The sequence below is a fragment of the Halichoerus grypus genome, chromosome 14 (assembly GCF_964656455.1).
Source record: "Halichoerus grypus chromosome 14, mHalGry1.hap1.1, whole genome shotgun sequence".
In the NCBI taxonomy this organism is placed as follows: domain Eukaryota; kingdom Metazoa; phylum Chordata; class Mammalia; order Carnivora; family Phocidae; genus Halichoerus; species Halichoerus grypus.
In genome coordinates this window covers 18,133,882-18,154,872 of record NC_135725.1, presented here as the reverse complement: position 1 = coordinate 18,154,872, position 20,991 = coordinate 18,133,882, and the positions used below count along the sequence as shown (strand labels likewise).

The 20,991-nt window shown below is 39.5% G+C and overlaps 1 protein-coding gene across 4 annotated transcripts in view; it reads left to right on the top strand.

Moving 5' to 3' along the window:
• PRUNE2 (prune homolog 2 with BCH domain) overlaps positions 1-20,991 on the top strand; it is a 253,971-nt gene that overhangs the window by 39,059 nt on the left and 193,921 nt on the right. For all 4 annotated transcript variants that reach the window (XM_078062221.1, XM_036103212.2, XM_078062220.1 and 1 more), the window contains exons 2-4: positions 10,933-11,037; positions 13,148-13,350; positions 15,617-15,780. In XM_078062221.1, coding sequence (XP_077918347.1) covers positions 10,933-11,037; positions 13,148-13,350; positions 15,617-15,780 — 472 coding nt within the window. The remainder of the gene's footprint in view (positions 1-10,932; positions 11,038-13,147; positions 13,351-15,616; positions 15,781-20,991) is intronic.

Sequence of the window (20,991 nt, the reverse complement as noted above, 5' to 3'; positions counted from 1 at the left end):
TTCAAGATGTTTCCAGGGCTCTCCAGGAACCATCAGTCTGATGGAACTGGACCTCTGATGTAGAGTAGCTGACCCCCAAATGCATGAGTGACTCGGAACTGAAGGTTTCATATTCTCAAAACATGTATTTATTTCTAAATTCTACTCCTGTATTACTACACTAACATTTAAGGCACATTGCAAAACGTATTTTTAAAAAAATCAAAGTTTAAAAGGATGAGATAAATAGGAATGTGTGTGGCTTCTTCCGTTGCTCTCAGGTCTACTGCCTACTTTGGAAACCACTGATGGGTTTCAACTGGGTGGATCCTAAGATCTCTCCTAACTTGAAACTGAAGTAAATCTAAATACTGTAACACCAGTAGTTTTCTCTGAAATTTTACTTGATCTGGAGCAACTTAAGCAATCCCTTTCAAAAAAACCAACTCACGTACATTCTGTAGTTGACAGAAACCACATGGTCCCTGGGAACTAATCATGGGTCTTGAAAGCCCAGACCAGTCACAATATTCTTAGACTCTACTGCCAACCTATGAATCTAAATTTTAGGGGTGGGGCTCAGAAATTTACATTTAGGTAATGTTTTAGTAAGAGATCCTAGTGCAGTCAGCAAGACAGTAGTATTACCCACGAAGAAACCACATCCTGCTTTTCTTCTGAGAGGCAGGATCCAGATAGGAAGAAGCAGCCATGTGATGAAATGGGAAGAATATTGGAATACATCTTTCCAGGTTATTAGATATTGATCTGACTTACTTGTTTGGTAGTAGCTGCTTAGCTTCTACTTTATGGATATTCCATAATTTATCCGAAGATTCCTTGATTGTTATGCATGGAGGTTACTTCTTACTTTGTTTTCTTTTTCTCCATTACAAATACTGCTTCAACAAGCATTCTTTGGGATTTTACTAAATATCCATATGCAGCAATGGATTTTAAATAATAATAAGGAATTTAAAAATATCCATATATATTGGTGATTTTGTTTCTGTAGAATAGATCCCTGGAGAGGGAATAGAAGGTTGGATCAAAAAATTTGAACATTCTGCATTTTAATGGCTACTGTCAAATCATTCCCACTTTGGTTGTGGTATTCCTCACTGCTGCCTACAGTCTAACCAGCAGTAGATGTTAATACTCTTAATTTTTTGCCAATCTGATAGTCAAAAAAATGACATTTTCTTGTTGGTCTGATTTCCATTTTCATGACTGCTAATGAGGTTGACTTTGTTTTCATTTATTCATTTCTTTTGTTAATTGCCCATTTACATCTTTTACTGATTATTCCATTGGTTTGTCTTTTTCTGAATCAATGTGTGGGAACTCTTTGTATGTTAGGAATACTGCCCTTCTAATGGCAAGAATTTACAAATATTATGCAAATATCTCCCCTCTATTGTTTATCTTTTATTATTCTTTTTTTAATACAAAATTGAACTAGCTGAATTACACGTTGTGTATATATTATTGAGATATAATTGATGTAAATATTGTGTATTTTCAGGTGTATCACATGATTCAATATTTGAATATGTCGTGAAATGATCACCACAATAAGTCTAGTTAACATCCATCATCATGCAGTCACAATTTTTTTTTTCTTGTGATGAGCATTTCAGGATCTACTCTCTTAGTCTTATCTTTTTTTTGGGTGCTGTTTTGCTACCAAAATTGCACTGCATTTAAAGATACTAACTGATGATACATTTCACACTTTAGATTTAAATTTAAGTTGCATTAGCATTTGTACCTGAGGCTAATGGCAAAACAGAGGAGTAAATGTACTCCAATTAAGAGCTAAGAGACCAAGACAGAGTCTGACCTGTATTATTGCAACATTTTCAGAAAGCACATTTTCCTTTTTTGAGAAAAGATGGCACAGAGTGTATCATTGTTCTTTAGTGCTCGAAATGGTGATGCCTATTAAATAATGCATGCTTATTGCATCCCTAATGCAACTTACTGCTTCGCAGATGCCCAAAACCGAAGGACAAAGTAATATCTTATTGATGTTGCCAGAGTTGAATATGTTAATAATATTTTAAGAGTTTCTTTGCCAATGAGAGTAGGATAAACATCCTCAAAGATCTGCAGAGAAAAATCTCATATAAAGACAATAATGTTTAGTGTCCATATGAAAAAAATGATGTAAAACCCTCATAATCATAATAAATGCAAATTCACTTTAAGATGCTATTTCACTTGTGAACATGATAATGCTTAAACACAGAGTTGAAGCCTTAAAAATCAGGTATCTCTATAGGCGAAAATGTAAATTTTTACAACCTTTCTGGTAAGCATTAAAACACATTCTTTGACCCGGAAATGTAAAATTCAGGAGTTTATCCTGAAGAAATAACTAGGCATGAGCACAAAAATGTTATCTTCCGAATATTCCCTGCATTCTTATTTATATTATAAGAAATTAAAATAACTTAAATCTACAACAGTAGAGGATTGACTAACTGTATTATATTGATACTTACGAAAGAATATTATATCCACTAAATACCATAATTCATTCATCATTCAGGTTTTCAATAGTTGTTGGTAGCACCTACTGTATGCAGAGCAATAGACTGGGAGCTGGGGTTACAAAAGCAAACACATGTTACCACTGACCGTCACAACATTTATATTTAAGAATTTTAGAAGAATACTAAAATGTTGAAAAAGAGACGTTACAAAATGTTCTGTGTAATATGATCACAGTATTACAAAAGAGAACTCTTGTTAAAGTATAGAAAAAGGTTGAAAGGAGTACACTAAATGTTCATAGTGATTCCTTTGGGTCTTGAGGGTTTATTTCTTGTGTTTTTATATTTTCCAAATGTTTTATAATGAATATATTTTCTACAGCAATTAACACTGCTCTGATAGTATAGTATAACTATAAATTTGACAGCACAAATTAGCCCTCAGTGACATGGGGGTAGGTTTCCATACATGTGTATGAGGGCTATTCTTTTTCATTAGGTTTTTAAAACCCTTGTATGGCTTTGACAGCAATCATTTAGTAAAAGAAACTCTTCAAAGCTTCCTCTAAAGTTCAGTTATCTGCTAGGCGGTTTTGAATTCTGGAATGACTCCAACCTGGAGGTCTGTCTTAGTCTGCTCGGGCTGCCATAACAAAATAACAAAATGATACTACAGACTGGATGGCTTAAAAAATAGAAATTTTTTCCTCACAGTTCTGGAGGCTGGAAGTCCAAGATCAGGGTGCCAGCATAGTTGAGTTCTGGTGAGGGCCCTCTTCCTGGCTTGTGGCTGTCTTTTCCCTGTGATCGAGAGAGAGAGATGGGGGGAGAACAAGAGATTTCATCTTGAGGGCCCCACCCTCAAGACTTCATCTAAACCTAATTATTTCCCTAAATCCCCATCTCCAAATACCATCACGTTGGGGATTAAGGCTTTGAAATATGAATTTTGGGGGCACACAATTCAGTCCACAGCAAGGTCCAAACCCAGTAATGGGGCACAGACACAGAAGATCAGAGGAGGTAAAGGAAAGGCTCATGGACCTGGATGCATGCTCATATGGGTAGATGAAAAAGACTATGGTTCTTGAGTCTGAAAAGGGAAAGGTTGAGAGATTTAGAGACCTGTAAAACCATGGAGGACAAACTTCTGGGACTGGACATCTATTTCAAATAGAAGGGAGCGGTACATAAATGGGAAATTGAAGAGCTATCCCATCCAGTTGGTAATAAATGTATGGACACATTTCCCCCCAAAGTGGAATGTCTGGGAAATAATAATATGTAGACAAGCTGTGTAGGGTGATTCCTATAGGGGCTCTTTGGGAAAGGTAAAGACTTGGAGAGGGGATTATCCTTGACCTTTTATGGCTGAAGCTGTGGGGGAAAAATAATGGTGCTGCCCCCAAAACTGTCCTTCAAGGACATTGGCAGAAAGAGAATCCTGAACGAAAATATAAAAATGAAATGCTGTAAGTAAATAACAAATCCAGCCCCCATCGTTATTATGACCCAGAAGAAGTATATAAACCATATATGAGGTCACTCCTTTTGAGAACACTCTAAGATGGGCAACAAACAGGTTGAGGAAGAATGGATTCAGCTGAGAAGGTGTCCAAAGCTCCAGCTAAAAGGAGTCTCATCCCAAAGGAACCAGGGAACCAGATGACCCACCCAAGAAAGAAGGGTCTCAGGCAATGCTTGGGTTTGGCTTTTGGGTCCCCCACTGCCTACCCACTGTGGCCTCTGCATTTGACAATAAAGAAGGAGGTGCAGGTGCATAGGATCTGAGCTATTTATAGCTGAGTTTGCTCAGACTGACTCCCAGCTCCTATTTGTCCCCACATGAGAGATAGTAGTCCAGCTTAGTAAAGAGAAGCCTGAGGGGAAAAATGATTGGGGTCAGCTGGGAGGGCAGTGAGGGGGGAGGTTATAGGCAATGTATACTTATCTGAATTGATTCGGCTTCAGTTTTATCAGTAAGTGAGATCAATTACCTCAAAATCATTAGTCTTATCATTGAAAGTTTTTTGCCTTTTCCTGATTCCTTGGTTCATATTCATCTAGTACGTCACCAAGTAAATTAGGACATTTATGAGAAAATTTAATGTAAAATGTCTGTGTCCTGAATTTTCAGATTCTGGTAAATGTTTTTGCTTTTAGACATGACCTGAGATACAGCTCTCTGAAGAAATTAATTATGACCATTAGAATGAAACTAGACTAGGTGGCCAGTGGGATAGAGTATCCTATTTGGTGATATCATATTTTTTTTTAAAGGCACTTATGCTGATTCCAGAAATTTTATACACACATACGTGTTCAGACAATTGCCACCCTTGAGCTAAAAAGAATAAAGAAGTTCTACAGTTTTGATCATGGAGCATAGTCCATAGCAGACTATTAAGTGGAAAAAAGGAACTATCTAAAGAGTGGGAATAAAAGCACCCCATTTTTGTAAAGTACATGTGTTAATATATATGCATAAATTAAAAATGTGGAATAATCAATAATGAACTGTTAACGGCAGTTATCTTTGTTTTATTAATTTTTGTTGTGTCTGACTTTTAATAATTTCCTGTATTTTTTTTCTTACTGGAAAAATGAGGAAAATAAAGAATAAAATATAAAGGTTTCAAATAGCAGGAAAAATCCCTGTGTTCTGGGGACCTGCTCAGAGTGATAAGCATTTCCTTCTTTGTTTTTGTTTTTGTTTTTAACTTCAGTAGATTCCATGTCCTTTATTCCCTCCAGCATTCTCTCCCTCTGTGCCCCAAACTTTTAATTATGGGACTTTAAATGTTCAAGTTATAGGTTGGAGCAGCTTTGTTTCTCTGAGGATACGGTTATGAAAAAATTGATGGAGGGGCTGAGGCCTCTAGCAGGACCCTGGAAGCCCTTTTTCCGATCGATTCTGTTCTCTGTGGGTGTATTTGAAAGTGCTTTTGCCTGACAAGTGCAATTTCTTTTAATGGGCAGTTGCATCTGAATGTGTAGGCATTTTGCTGGCTTTTTAAAAGAGATGAGTAAACTTCATTAAGAAGTCTCATTTTCGTGTCGTATGGGATTACACTTTGAAAGCATATCAAAATTGTGATCTGGAATACTGGCATATTCGATATATTTTCTTTTATACATTGATTAAGGAGAGATTCTGCCCATCTATTTGGAAGTATAGATGACAAAGCAGTATAGTACCTATTTCTACCCATTATCAGGATTCCATTCTGTGTTGGGCTTGTAACATTAGTGATGAATCTTCTGTCTCCTGAGATTGCTTAATGCTTGCTGTGCTTGTGTCAATAATAGGGAGTGGGTACTTACTTGCCAGATCCATTCACTCCTGGCTAAGAGTTTACAAGGTCACATTTAGAAAATGTATACACTAGGCAATAAATATTTGTTGGACAAGCTGGATGTAATCTCACCTCAGGGCCTTTGCCCTGGCTATTCCCCTGGCCTGAGATATCCTTAGGTCCCACTTCTTCACCTCAGGTCTTTCTCAAATGTTACCTTCTCAAATGATCCTCATCCCAGTGAACGCTACCCCTCAACTTATTATCTAATTATTTGGTTCGTCATATCTCCTTGCACTCAAATGCGAGAACCACGAGGGCTGGGATCTGTTTGGTTTACTGCTGGATAGCACAAATAGATTTTTATTAGTTGAATGACAATAATTAATTGAATTGATAAAGCTGTCACTTTTATTTGGGCATAATTTGTCTGCTTGTGAATAATTCAGACCCTAATTTGAACTGTATCGAGGGACATAGTTACTAAGATTGGACATCTTCGAGTCTGTGAATATGTGGAGATGTGAAATAGGAAGGGGTCCACAGACCCGCTAGGAGAGGCACAGATCCAGAGAGTGTCACTGTGGTCAAGAGTCCCTGCTCAGTTCCAGGAACCAGGTTCACTGCTGCCCCTGTAGATGGGACCACTGCCAGAGTAGACCAGGCATCGTAAAGACCCCCGTTACCATCCTTGGACACACCTGAAATCAGTCCCCAGACTTTATTGCCAGGATTTGACCCCTGTGCTTGGTCTGTTCACACTGCCAAGATCATTTGTGGTAGGAAGCTTGAAAGTGGAGCCTGCGTTCTCTGGTTGTTGACCCCAATTTGAAAAGCCAAATCCTATACATTCCTTGAGCTCACCTATGTTTGAGTTTGCATAACTAATTTCATGTTTTATTCCTAGAAGCAGGCAGAAGTCTTTTGGAACATGGTTGTGATAATATCTAACTTTTGCTACACTTTAATTATATCTTAGTGTTTTTTGGTAAGGTTCAGGCACTTACAAATATCTGAGACTTTTTGAGGCTGAGCCTATTACTCTTTTTTTTTTTTTTTTTTAAGATTTTATTTATTTTAGAGAGAGATAGAGAGCAGGAGCAGGGGGAGAGGCAGAGGGAACAGAGAGAATACCAAGCAGACTCCATGCTGAGCACAGAGCCCAATGCGGGGCTTGATCCCAGGACCCTGAGATCATGACCTGAGCCAAAATCAGGAGCCGGGAGCCCAACCGACTGAGCCACCCAGGTGCCCCTGAGCCCCTCACTCTTAAGGCTCATTGGCAGGCACCAAAGTTACCTCTGGTTGTGATGTCTCTTTTGTCTGGTCCAACATTTTCAGCCAACTTGAAATTTCTGGTCATCTTTTTGGACTGTGGCATAATCCCTGGGAGGTCTCTTTAAAATGAAAGTGTGGAATTGTTTACGGAGAAGCAGATCAGTCCCTCATAACGTGGGCACCAGCATGGCACATTTTGGTGGAGGTGGGTGGTGGGGGAAAGATGGAGTTGGAGCCTGGGTCCTGGGGCACTGACTGCCGACAGCAGACAGGAGCAAATGCCTCAAAGAGGCCACGAGTAGGAGGGACATTGACATGTGGGAAGAAGGGAGTCAGATGAGACGCGGGAGAGCCTGAGGAGGGAGGCATGCAGCACCACAGAGAACCCTCAAGATTTTGTACCGGGATCTTCTATAGTCTGACCGGTAAGATGATACATACTTTTTTTCTCTTTAACTGGACAAGAATGAATAAATCACAGTCTTGGAAGAGAGAATTCGTCCACCATGCTTTGGGTTCACAATCTTAGTTAGCTTCTTTCTTTTTTTTTTTAAGTAATAATTGGCTTAGGGGCGCCTGGGTGGCTCAGTTGGTTGGGCGACTGCCTTCGGCTCAGGTCATGATCCTGGAGTCCCTGGATCGAGTCCCGCATCGGGCTCCCTGCTCGGCAGGGAGTCTGCTTCTCCCTCTGACCCTACCCCTCTCATGTGCTTGCTCTCTCATTCTCTCTCTCTCAAATAAATAAATAAAAAAATCTTTAAAAAAAAAAAAAAAAAATAATTGGCTTAGACTTGGAAATGAATTGACACACAAATCTTATTTCCCCCGTGTCTTTCATGAAAGTTGATTATTGAACCAACAGCTGTGCTTACGAATTGTCAAACTCAGATAAGAAAGCAGATAGGTCAGCTTTGGGGTAATTCTGATGCTATAAATGTCTGAAGCCTTGCTGTATTTAGAATGCATATTTAACATTCTCTTTTCTCCCTCAACACCCGTGCTCACTCATGTTGTAGATGCTGAAGTCATTATGGCATTGTGGAATGGCTGGTGCAGGGCACAGGAAAGGGCTCCCTGTACTGGGTCATGGGGTCTGAGAATGATCCTGGCCCCATCACAGACTCCACTGACCTGTAAAAAGTATTGTTAATCTTCTTACTGTCTGCCTTACAAGTTCTGAGAGGAGAAATGAGGTAATGTCTACTTAGACCTTTGAGCTTCTCGGAAGAACAGCTTTCTACAGTAATAAGATTTCCTAATGCATTTGTTTGTGTTGTAATGGAGTACAATTCCATTTACCTAAATTTCTTTAGGTACCTCTAGAATATCTGACAGTCTTGCACAGGGGAAGCAGTCCAGCTTTCAGATGAGAACTGGGCCTAGACTAGAACCCCCACGGGTACAAGTGAGTCAGCTATAAATTTATGAAGTTAAGTGAAGGAAGCTGGAAGAGGAAGGAAGGGGAGTTAAAGCTGGTGGTGATGAAGGAGAGTGAGTTGTACTTACATTCAGAGAGTTTATATCATACTTTCAAGTCATGTTGGTTGACTAAAGATCAGTATCTCAATATATTTGAAAAAATACATGTTTATTTTAATTTAGCCATAACACATATTAGATGACTCATCTGCAATATTGATCCTGCTCTCACTCTCTGTATTGATAGACTCTTTAAACTCTTTCAAGATTTACTTTATTATAATAGTTTCTTGGGCCACAGCCTGGTTTAAAAACTTGTTTCTGACCCTGACATCAGTAGTTCCATACTAATAACAACTTCATAGATTCATTTGTAAAATACCTAGTAGGTTACTAAATAATACTTTGTCTTTGTTTGGTAGAAAAAAGAGTAAGTGGCTTTTTTGGAATAGTAATGAACAGTGCAATTTTTTATATATTTTTTATATAGCCTCTTTGAGCAATACTGCAATTGAGTAGGCTTTCTAGTCAGTCCTAAAAAGAGAAGTTAAAACAAAGGGTGCGAAGTGGGGAACTACACATATGTACTATAAAGAAGTTAATTTAGATTACAATTATCATTATTGGACAGCTTTGCTGTGGAACTTTCTAGAAGCAGGCCCTTCTTTGGCATTTCCAACCCAGTATTTCACAAGGAGTTCAGCCTTCTATAAAGTAATTTTAAGTAACTATTGAGTTAACCAGGAAAGAAAACAGTATCTCTTCTCTTCCAGAGACGTGACTATGTACACTTTTTAATAGCAACTGATTTGTATTTTTAGAGCAATAATACTAATCATATCCCTTTCCTGGGGGGAGGAAAAAATGTTACCACTTTCATTTGCTAAACTATAGAATATAATGCAGGGAGAACATAACCTGTCACCCAGAATGTGGCGGGAAAAAATAAATCATTACCAAATCGTGTGTTGCAAGCCAAGGACATATGAAAAAAGTCACTCCATCTCTCAAATTAAGAACATCTTAGGGGCACCTGAGTGGCTCAGTTGGTTGGTCTGACTCTTGATTTTAGCTCAGGTCATGGATCTCAGGGTCATGGGATCGAGCCCCGCGTTAGGCTCCCTGCTTAGCACGGAGTCTGCTTGAGATTCTCTCTCTCCCTCTTCCTCTGCTCCTCCCCTGACTCAGGCATGCTCTCTCTCTCTCAAAATAAATTAATAAAATCTTAAAAAGAACATCTTATCTAAGGACATGACATAGAATATAGTAGTTCTCCCTTATCCATGGTTTCCATTACCCACAGTCAGCTGCGGTCTGGAAGCAGATGATCCTCCTCTGACATTGTCAGAAGGTCAGTAATAGCCTAATGCTATGTCACCGTGCCTGCGTCATTCCCCTCACTTCATCTCATCACCTAGGCATTTTATCATCTCATATCATCACAAGAAGGGTGAGTACAGTATAATAAGATATTTTGAGAGAGAGAGAGAGACCACATTCACATAACTTTGATTACAGTATATTGCTATAATTGTTCTATTTTATTATTAGTTATTGTTGTTAATCTCTTACTAGCCTAGCTTATAAACTTGACATAGGTATGTATGTATAGGAAAAAACAGAGTTTATATAGGATTCAGTATTATCAGCGGCTTTGGGCATCCACCAGGGGTCTTGGAATGTATCCCCTGCAGATAAAGGAGGACCACTACACTATGGATCTTCCCTTTCAACCAAAATAATCTTTTACTAAAAAATCATGACTCGGGGACACAATTCATACCAAGTTAGACTATAATAATCTTAATAAGACCACATTTTTGTTGGAAAATGTCATCTAGAGGACATGACTAATGGCTGACTCATGAGCTAGACCCGGACAATTGGAGGCTCCTCGTCCTCTACCCTGTCCTTGGATATGCACTTTGTCCACCGTTCCCACAGTGGGAGCTGTTCCAAGGACACAGCTTTGAGAGAGTAATGTGATGTTGCGACCACACATGACTGAGCCCAGTGAAGGCCCCTGTATAAGTTTTTAAGCTTCTGGCAGGTGGGTGTGAAGATCTACCTATCTTGCGGGCACCCAAGATAAGCCTTGTAAGTAGGCTTCCTTATTTATTAAACTACCACCTACCCATCTGGAGGGGTCTGCCTCTTTCTTTGGTCTCTCCCTGTCCTCTGCATGTGGAGGTCACTTGTAGATGTCACCTGGGGAACCTCCCGAAGTTGTGAACCCACAATTTTCTGTTCCTGACGATGCACTAGAATTTTAGCATTTCTGAATGTTAAACATGTTCTGCAATTTTGTGTCCTCGTATAAAACTTCATGATAAATTTATGAATTTCTGCAATTGTGTGTGAATATAGCTAAGGAATAGTTTTGAAAAAAAGATTGAAAAATGTCCTTTTTATCTTGATCTATTGTGCGCTAAATTGTGATGCTTTGTTTGAATTTGTTTCAGAATCGAAGCAAACGCTTGGAAAAGGTCCATGTGGTTATTGGACATAAATCGTGTGACTTGGATTCTCTCATTTCTGCCTTCACATATGCTTACTTTCTAGACAAGGTGAGGGGAAAGAAGATTATATTTTTTGTATTTGAATTATGATGGAACTCATAAGAACAAACATTTTCTGGAAAAGTGAGGAAACCATTCACTTAAATTTTCATGTTCTGGTTTATTGTTGCAGAGAATAATGTGTTATAATCCATTAAACAACAAATATTTATTGGTCACCTACTATATGTTAGGCATTGTCTAGTTATTTCTTTCTTCATGAAACATTATTTCATTAAGATCAATGCTTTCAAATAATTTTTTTTAAAAAATATATGATAGTTGTTTACTTTTATGGGAATTCAGAGAACTAACAAAAGTAGGTCAGAATTTCTTGTTTTCCTTTATCATCCTTGTTGGTTAGTTTTACTGTTGGGAATAGAAAAATGTGTGCATGAACGTTACATGAAATACAGAGCATATTGGCTGGAGTTTTCAGTAACAGAGGTATTACATGTCACATCTATATTCTGTTCTTGCCTTTTAACCCTGACAAGGGTCATTCTCAGTTTGTGATAATCTCCCTTGAGTGAGAATCTTTGCACTCTGTGAAATCTATAACATCCCTACAGAGGTGGAAAAGACCTTTTAATAAATTGTTTTAAAATTTCAATTTCATAAAATCCATCAGCCCATGATAATGCGTCACCTCCAAGTCTAAAAAAGCACAGTATGAGTGTCTTAGTGCTATTTCCAATTTCACAGAATTTTTAATTTTCCGGAGTCTGATTTGTTTTATTCCAATTTTGTTTGGATCCTTGCCTCTGAGAGTATACATAGCTGATCTAGAGTAATTTAAATTCACATGAAACCCAGTCTTCCAGAATGAGCTGTGGGTGGCAAGAATGGCTTAGGACAACAGCTGACAAAAATGCCAGGTAAAATATTCTGATCTCTACATACGGACTTTATATAAAATTTGTGAACTTTACAAGGGAGATTAATTGGCATAAGGAGATAAATGTGCCTATGTCAAGACAATGCATATTAAACGCTTAATCCTATTAACTGGACTCTTTGACTCCTAGAAAAAAAAATGTTGCTTGTTCCGAGAACATAGAGTTAACTGAACCAGACTGGTTTTTAGACCAACAGTGGCATGGACTCTTAAGGAAATTATAAATACCACCACCACCACCTACTGCAGTGTCTTGAATGAAAATAACATGAGACCCAAGGAATGGGAAAGTAGTTGTGATGGATAAAATGGCTCTTCACTCAGCATGGGAACAAATACAGAATTACTGAAGGGTCACATACTAGAATTTGTCCTATTTCTGGGCATTCCTTTTAGTTTACCAGGCCCTGCCCCTGAGCAAAGGTCTGCATCTCCATTTGAATTTTTTTTCCCCGAGAACGTGGTGACTTTCTCTGAGAGTATTAACAATGTAGAGCTTTGCAACTTGCCATGTATGACTCCATTTAAATACTTTTCACTCTGGTAGGTAAGCCCCATTCTACAGATGGGTTAAACTGGGTTTCCAAAAGGAAAACGGCTTTCTCCAAGTCACACAGCTGAGGCTGGGGCTAGAACCTAGTTCTGATCCTAACCTCAAAATAGGTCCTGCCCCACAATATTCTCAGGCCACATGCACTTGACTCAAGTTTCAGATTCAGGAGTTTGATCTCAATTAATTAAGAAAAATAACTTGCCATACATAAACTTCTAATGATTATTGCACAATTGTATTCAGGATTAGCCTGACGAATGGCAGGCATCCCATGTAGATGGGACATATATGCCCTTCTGTGTCACCACAGTCCTCATCTGCCCTACTGTGATCATTCTAATTGTCTGCCAATTTCATAAGGACATATGAATTTGTTTCCCCTGAAAAGGAGAATATGTGTGTGTGTGTGTGTGTGTGTGTTTAAATTGTGGAGGGGTTGAAATAAGATATAAAAGAGTAACAAGAGGTTAAAAAATATTAGGGGCCATTTACCTGTAGCTAATGCTCTGCTAATTGGGTTCAGGAAGAGATGATTCTGCATGTCATGTGGGTGAGTGAAGCCAAAAGACTTTTGTTCCATTTACCATTGCCCTCAGGCTTGAAGCAAATGGAGTTGTGCTCTTTCCTCCTGCTGCTAATGGTGAATCAGTCAACTCTCTTCTTCGCAGGTCAGTCCGCCTGGGGTTCTCTGTTTGCCAGTGCTGAACATACCAAGAACTGAATTCAGTTACTTCACCGAGACAAGGTTTATTTTAGAAGAGCTAAATATCTCTGAATCATTCCACATATTCCGAGATGAAATTAATCTGCATCAGCTCAATGATGAAGGGAAGTTATCTATAACACTTGTTGGCAGCAACGTGCTGGCCAGGTAAGGCTCTGGAGGGAGGTTTGATCCTTGAACCAAGGCTCTTGTGGGGACAGTATCACCTCGTTCAGGATTTTTATGACTTTGGGAATTGCATTAAAGGCAGACGACATCAGAGGAAAAAGAATATTTTTTCTTCTCTTATGGCAAAATGTGGGCTATCCCAGTCCTCCCTTTTGACTTTTGCATTTCAAATATGACATCTTTGAGTGGAAAGTTTTTGTAGCAGTGACCAAGATTGTAATTTTGAACCATTTCTTTTTTTTTTTTTTTTAATATTTTATTTATTTATTTGACAGAGAGAGAGAGAGAGAGGCAGCTAGAGAGGGAACACAAGCAGGGGGAGTGGGAGAAGGAGAAGCAGGCTCCCTGCAGAGCAGGGAGCCCGATGTGGGGCTCGATCCCAGGACCCTGGGATCATGACCTGAGCCAAAGGCAGACGCTTAACGACTGAGCCACCCAGGCGCCCCAATTTTGAACCATTTCAAACAGTGTATTATAGCAACACAACAGTCCTATGTATTGATGCTGTAAATATGTAATGAAAACTGAAATTAAACACTAAATAAAACGGAAAGGTTTTTAAGAAAAATATCTCAGTGGTGAAATGAAAAATCATATGGATCACCTATGGAAGTCATCTGATCATTGGCTCATTCATTCATAGCATTTGATACTATAAGAGCAGGATGGATTTTTAAAGTTCATGGAGCTCGAATTCATTATTTTATGGACAAGAAATCTGAACCCCACTGTTGCAAATGACTTATCCAAGGTACCTCATGCAGTTACTAGAGTAGTTTGGATTAAACTTGGGTCTTCTGCCTCCTTCAGTAAGTACTCAGGAGTTGCTAACTGGTGCAAGAATCTAAATGTACATAAAGAGAAATGAGACAAATTGTCTGCCTTCAGGGACTTATCCAACCCAACACAAATGCTCTTTCGATAAGCTCCGTGGTGCTACCGAATGAAGAGTCACCAGTGAAACACCTCTAGTTTGAGACAATAGGTTTTTTGCACACTTTGCCAATTTGCTAATGGTTTAGGACATTAACCAGTGGGTACTGATATAAGTACACATGAACGAAAAACTTGTACAGTTATCTAATTTTTTATTTAACCCTTTTTAGGAAGCATATTTAAGTATAAATACATGGTAATTCCAATCATGCAGTTCATTCATTATAAAGAGTTTTGAAAACAGTCTGCTTGTGTGGGGCTGTTTTTATCCCCATGCCGTTTGAAACATAAATTCTTTTGAATATTTATTAATCAGTTGTTGTTCAACTGACTGAGAGTTACTGGGAGTTTATTTGACTGACTTCAATTATCAGTGCTCAGGATGATCACCTGCTTGACTAAATTTATGTGTTAACTTTTTCAAACCAACTAATGCAAGTAATGCAAGAAGCCAGAGGAGTGAGCTACGAAACGTGTGTGTCAGTCAGGATCTTTGGAAGAGTTTTGTTCCCAAATAAACTGAAGAACTTAAGCTGGTGTTGGGACTGATGCTGTGAACTCCAGGTTTAGGACTGTTTGTGAAACAGAATGCTTTCCAAAAAGAAATTGAGATCTTTATTTCCTTCTTTGCCACTCATTTGTTTCTGGCAGACGGAAAGACCAACGTCAGTCTTATTCACATCTTTCTTTCTGCCTTTGATAAAGCCAACTTATCTCACGTGTAAAGGATGACAGTGGAAGTAAATCAGCCCGTAGTAGCTTTTCTCCAGCCCTGAGAGTGCAGGTGCAAGTTCTGGAACCAGATTATCAGAGTTTAAACACAAGCTAGTCTGCTTGCAAGCTTTGTGACCTTGGACAAATTTCTTAACCTCTTTGTGCCTCCGTTTCCCCATTTTTAAAATGGGAGTTTTACTAGAACCCATTCCGTAGGGTCATTTTATAGTCTAAGACGTGGTGATATTCTGTCTGGCCTGATAATAGTGTCTGGCCTGTAGCGGAACCTTAGTAAATATTAGCTATTATCAATTATTGTTATTATTATTATTATTATTATTTTCCATAGCAAAACAAGAGCTAGAAGTGCTAAGGTGTGAGGGGCCACCTACTAAGACCCTTGGGGAGTGAATTCACTGAAATGGAGTATGAAGGCACATAGAATAAGGGTCCTCTCTTCTGCATCGTGTGAGCTTACTCAGATTTTTAGCTGTTGAGAGGAAGTCATTTGTGCGGGAGTGGAGATTAAATACTTCCAGAAAGTAAGAAAATAAGCCATATCTCTTTGTCTTCCTCTCTTCCATTTGCTTTACAGTGAGGACAAAACCTTAGAATCAGCGGTTGTCAAAGTCATTAATCCGGTGGAGCAGAGCGATGGCGGCCTTGAGTTTCGAGAGTCTTCCTCTTCCCTTGTGGTGAAAGAGATTCTCCAGGAGGCTCCTGAGCTCATCACCGAGCAGCTGGCTCATCTCCTCAGAGGTGAGAGATGGCTCTTTCTATTAAATACTGGAAGGCTTAATGGAGTGTTTCTCGACTTGCTCATGCAGAATGAGTGTGATCCATTCTTGGGTTAACAACCCCTTTAAAGACCACAGGAAGCTTCATCAGAGAAGCAGGGAGTAAAGAGTTTGTTAAAGAGTAGCATTATACTACATATTAAAAATGTGCATTTAAAAATAGGCATGAAGGATCTTTGCTGTTTCACTAGACAGGAGTTTTAAATGGAACTACTGCACCTCTGTTGGGGAGCCCACCACCTCTGTGGGCTCCTCTGGCCAGCCAGCAGCTTCCGGAGGTGATTCTTGCCCCACAGCAGTGCGACTCAGGGCCAGAATCCACGTCCTCATATTGAAATAGCACCTAATACTTATATATGCTTGGTTTGTGGACTACTGCTTGGATGGCAAAATAAACACCTTTCATGTTGGTAATTTGATGTTGGGTCTTTTACCTTGTCACTTGTTAGCCCCTATCTTGTAACATTTCCCATCCTAACTCAGCCCTGTGTTCCCAGCACATCGTCATCGATTACCCTTTGAATATTTTTCATCTCCGTCCGTGGAGCCCACACCACTTCCAAAAGGGCTTTCTAACCTGGCTTCCTAACCTTGTTAGTTGACTTTGGTGGCACAAAATTATCACAAAAATTCAGTATTGTCTCACATAGGACAGCTTTGGGTGTTGTATAAAGCTTTTTTTTTTTTTTCTTTCTTTCAGTAATCCATCTTGAACATGATAGACATAGATTTTTCTCAGAAGTATTTAGCCCAAGAAAATGAAAAACAGTGATTAACAGACAATTTTTTTAAAAAGGAAGGAGATGACCAAGAGAATGTTGACACCAGTCTTTTGAGGATGCTTTCCTTCACTTCCTGTCTCTTTCACAATGTGGAGAGGAAAATGTCCAAAAGTTATGTAGTTCCTGCAAATATTTTAGAGCTAATGGCCCCAGTAAACCTGTTTTAAATTTTTTCTGGCAATGGACATCTATAAAAACGCTCTGTGGGAAACTGTGCCCTCAACCAAACCAAGTAAATACGATCATTTATCTCTGTGACAGAGCAGAAGGAAAATAAAGGTAATTGGGGATCCCAGCCAAGAGGGAAGTTGTTTGACAACGCAAATGTGCAGCTCAGGCAAACGCTAGAGAGTATTTTGTTTAAGTTTCTTGCAAACTAAGAAGCTTGGTTTATTGTTCAAAAAATACATGTTTTATTTAACAGGGAAAAAAGGTAGTCCACCAATCGCTCATCATCCTGTTTTTCTGTAAATAGTTAAATCAGATCAAACTGTGATACATCAGTACAAAGGTATGATTTTGCTGTCAGTGATGATAATGATGATGATATTCAGATTTGGGGAGTTAGAAGGGAGGCAGACCCTTTTATGAGTGATGTTGGTTTTCGTTAGCAGAGCTACCAAGAATCCGAGGTACGGTAAAGGGCCTTGGTTTTTCTTATCATTGGAGGTTTTTCTTAAGGTTGGGCTTGAAGGGCATCCAATAGGAACCTGGCAGAGTAGGGACGTCGCTTCATTGCTACCTGGACATTGGGATGTAAGAAGATGAAGTGCCTCTATGTGCAAAGACTGCAAATATAGATACTGTCATGAGAGAGAGAGTCCAGAGTCACTAAGCCTGGAAGGTGGCCTACTATAGTGGAAAGAAGGCTCTGGAGACCCTTAGCCAAAGTATGCATGTGTGCATGCCTATGTGTGCATACATTTGTGGAGAGGCCATGGAACATCACTGAGCAGTTGTGCCAAGAAGGAACTAAAGGATGGGGATCCAAGAAGTTTGACTTTATTTTTAAGGTTTTATTTATTTACTTGTCAGAGAGAGAGCACAAGCTGTGGGGGGGGGGGGGTGGCAGGCAGAGGGAGAAGGAGGCTCCCCGTTGACCAAAGAGCCTGAGGCAGGACTCGATCCCAGGACCCTGGGATCATGACCTGAGCTGAAGGCAGACGCCTAACTGACCGAGCCACCCAGGCGTCCTAAGAAGTTTGACTTTAAAGAGGAAACTCATTGTTCAGAGTTAAGAAGGGCAGCAGGCCAGTTTTTAAAAGTTCCTAAATTGGGGTGCCCGCATGGCTCAGTTGCTGACATCTCACATGCATGTCTAACTAACCCACCACCTTACCGTGGCTGGAATGGACCCCTGTAGTCCCCTCTACCTCCAAACCTGCTTTGTCTCAGCTTCCCCAGGTCTGTAGAAGACACTGCCAGTCACTACCCTTTACTCCAGCCACAATCTAAGATCGTTGATTCTTTCAATTTTCTTTCCTCCCACATTGATCCGTCAGCCCGGCCTGCTGACTCTCCATCTACAACGTAACTTGAATCCATCCTCTTTCCTGTGATCACCAGCAGCGATGCTGTTGAAGCTGCCATTCTGTCTCTCTTCCACTAAAGCAATGGCCGCCTTGAGTGTTGCCCTCTTCCCTCCATAAAATCTATCGTTTATGAAGTAGTCAGAATGGCCTTTTAAAAGTGTAAACCAGTTGTGTTAATCTCCTGCTTAAAATCCATCACACTCAAAATCCAAGCACCCTCCCCAAGCCCCCAATCCACAATATGACTTCTCCCCTGCCTGCCCTGACATCATGTCATGGATTCCGCCCTATCCTTTCCCTTCGAGTGTTCCAGGGTCAGGGGCCCTTCAGTCTTTCAGATAGGCCAAACTCTTTCCGCTCTTGAGGATCTACATAAGCTGTCCCTTCCTTCTGGAATTTGTATTTCTATCTACTTATCTTTCTGCCTGTCACGACTTTCTTCCTCCCTTTTGCTCCTTCACTCCAGAATGCAAGCTTCAGGAGAAAGCAGACCTTCTCTGTTTTGTTCACTGCTCCATTGATGTGTCTCTGGTGCCTGGAACAGTGCCTGCCACATAGGAGACCCTCAATAAATACAGTCATAAAATGGATTATGCATGATTGTGTATATACTTTCTATTTTTATGACTGTATTGATTTAGTTAGTTCTGTGAAATGAGATTATCCATTTCATTCCTGCCCATCCCTCCAACATTCTTAATGTCCAGAATTCGGACATTGTGCTTTGCAATAATAAACCCTCTTCTTATTTTTTTTTTTAGCTTTTTTTTTTTATTTTTAAAGATTTTATTTATTTGACAGAGAGAGAGACAGTGAGAGAGGGAACACAAGCAGGGGGAGTGGGAGAGGGAGAAGCAGGCTTCCCCCTGAGGAAGGAGCCCGATGCGGGGCTTGATCCCAGGACCCTGGGATCATGACCTGAGCTGAAGGCAGACGCTTAACGACTGAGCCACCCAGGCGCCCCTATTTTTTTAGCTTTTAGAAATCGTAGTAGAATTTGTTCTGTTATTTTGCAAGTCTTTGTTTTTATTTTCATCTTTTTGTTGTGTATATATATACACACATATATAATTGTATATATAATTTTTAAAAAGATTTTATTTATTTATTTGAGAGAGAGAGAGAAAGAGCTCAAGTGAGAGAGAGCACGAGGAGGGGGATGCGGAGGGGGAGAGGGAGAAGCAGACTCCCTGCTGAGCAGGGAGCCCAACGTGGGGCTCGATCCTGGGACTCCAGGATCATGACCTGGGCCGAAGGCAGATATTTAACCGACTGAACCACCCAGGTGCCCCTATATATATAATTTTAAGCCTTTCATGGAGTATAATACACATACAGAAAAGAAGACAAAACATTAATGCAAAGCTCAGTGAATTATCACAAAAGGAACATCCTTTTAACAATTACCCAGGTAAAGAAATAGAACGAGAAGACCTACTCAGTTTCTCCGTAACTAAAGGTAACCAGTTTGATTTTTATGGCACACACTTTCTTGCTTTCCTTTATAGTTTTACTACCCTGTAAGTACCCCTTAATACCATGGATTGGTTTTACCTGTTTTGCATATTATATAAATGGAATCATATAGTTATACTCTCATTGTTACTAGAAATCTGCATTTATATTAAATATAGTATTGGGGCACCTGAGGGGCTCAGTTGGTTGAGCATCCGACTCTTGATTTCAGCTGGGGTCATGATCTTGGGATTGTGAGATCGAACCCCGTGATGGGCTCTGTGCTCGGTGTGGAGTCTGCTTGAGATTCTTTCTATCTCTCTCTCTCTCTCTCTGCCCCTCCCCTCCGTGCACACATGCTCTCTCCCTAAATAAATAAATACAATCTTTAAATAAATAAATGAGTATCTATTTGCATAAGTCAATCATCTATCATTTATCTGTTTATTATTTGTGTCCTTCCTTCTCGCATAGAGTATTTGACGTGGTTTACAAAAATGCATGCAAATATAATAAAACAGGGGAAGAAAAGTCAGAGTCAGGAAAAACAAAAATGTGTCAAGAAAGGAATAAAATCAAGAAAGAATAAAAATATCGAAGGAGTAAAAAGAGTATTCAGTCCAAAATGTGGCATATGAGGCTCCTGGAGCCACTGGAAAAAAATAGAAAGCAAATTAACTGTCGTATTTATATCATTACTAAAACAAATACATAGACCACCAGTTCCTCATTTAAAAAAAATCTAAGTAGTTTTCCCTTGCATCAGTCTTCTGGATAATACCCCTAATAATGTCATAGTCCTTCTCCAACCCATGTAATAAGTTTGTACAGGAACTGAGCGTAATGTGTCAGATACTTCCCAGTCCCCAGTCCATCAGTGCAGGGGTGTTGTTTTAATCAACTTCACTGTTGGTCTAGTAACCTGATTTTTCTGTTCTAAATTTCTTTTCTCTACACGTTGCTATTTTTCACTGAGTACAGGAAATAAATCTTTAAATTCAATCATATTAGAATCTTTTGTAGTCTTATACTGAAAACTGTAGATACCTATCACAGTGTTTGTCTTGTGGGAGAAGATCAAATTCAAATATTGAGGTAGAACCTGGGTATTATGGATGTTGTTAAAAGATCATTTATATACCAATTAGAAGTAGGCATGGTGTTGCCAGGGTAGAAATAACCTGCTGTTTTTCTCTAATAATTTCCCTTGTCCCTGTACCCTCTGGGTAAATGTCAACAGGTGACTCACTCATGGCCAATGTGTGTTCAGACTGTGCAGCAGATTTAATGAAGTCGACATAATTTGCATTTCCTTCAATTAATACGTCTTACAAAAGCTAGGTCTTGCTGTGGTCTTTTAATAAGACATACTTCAAACTCGGAAATTTCAAGATCCAGATCATT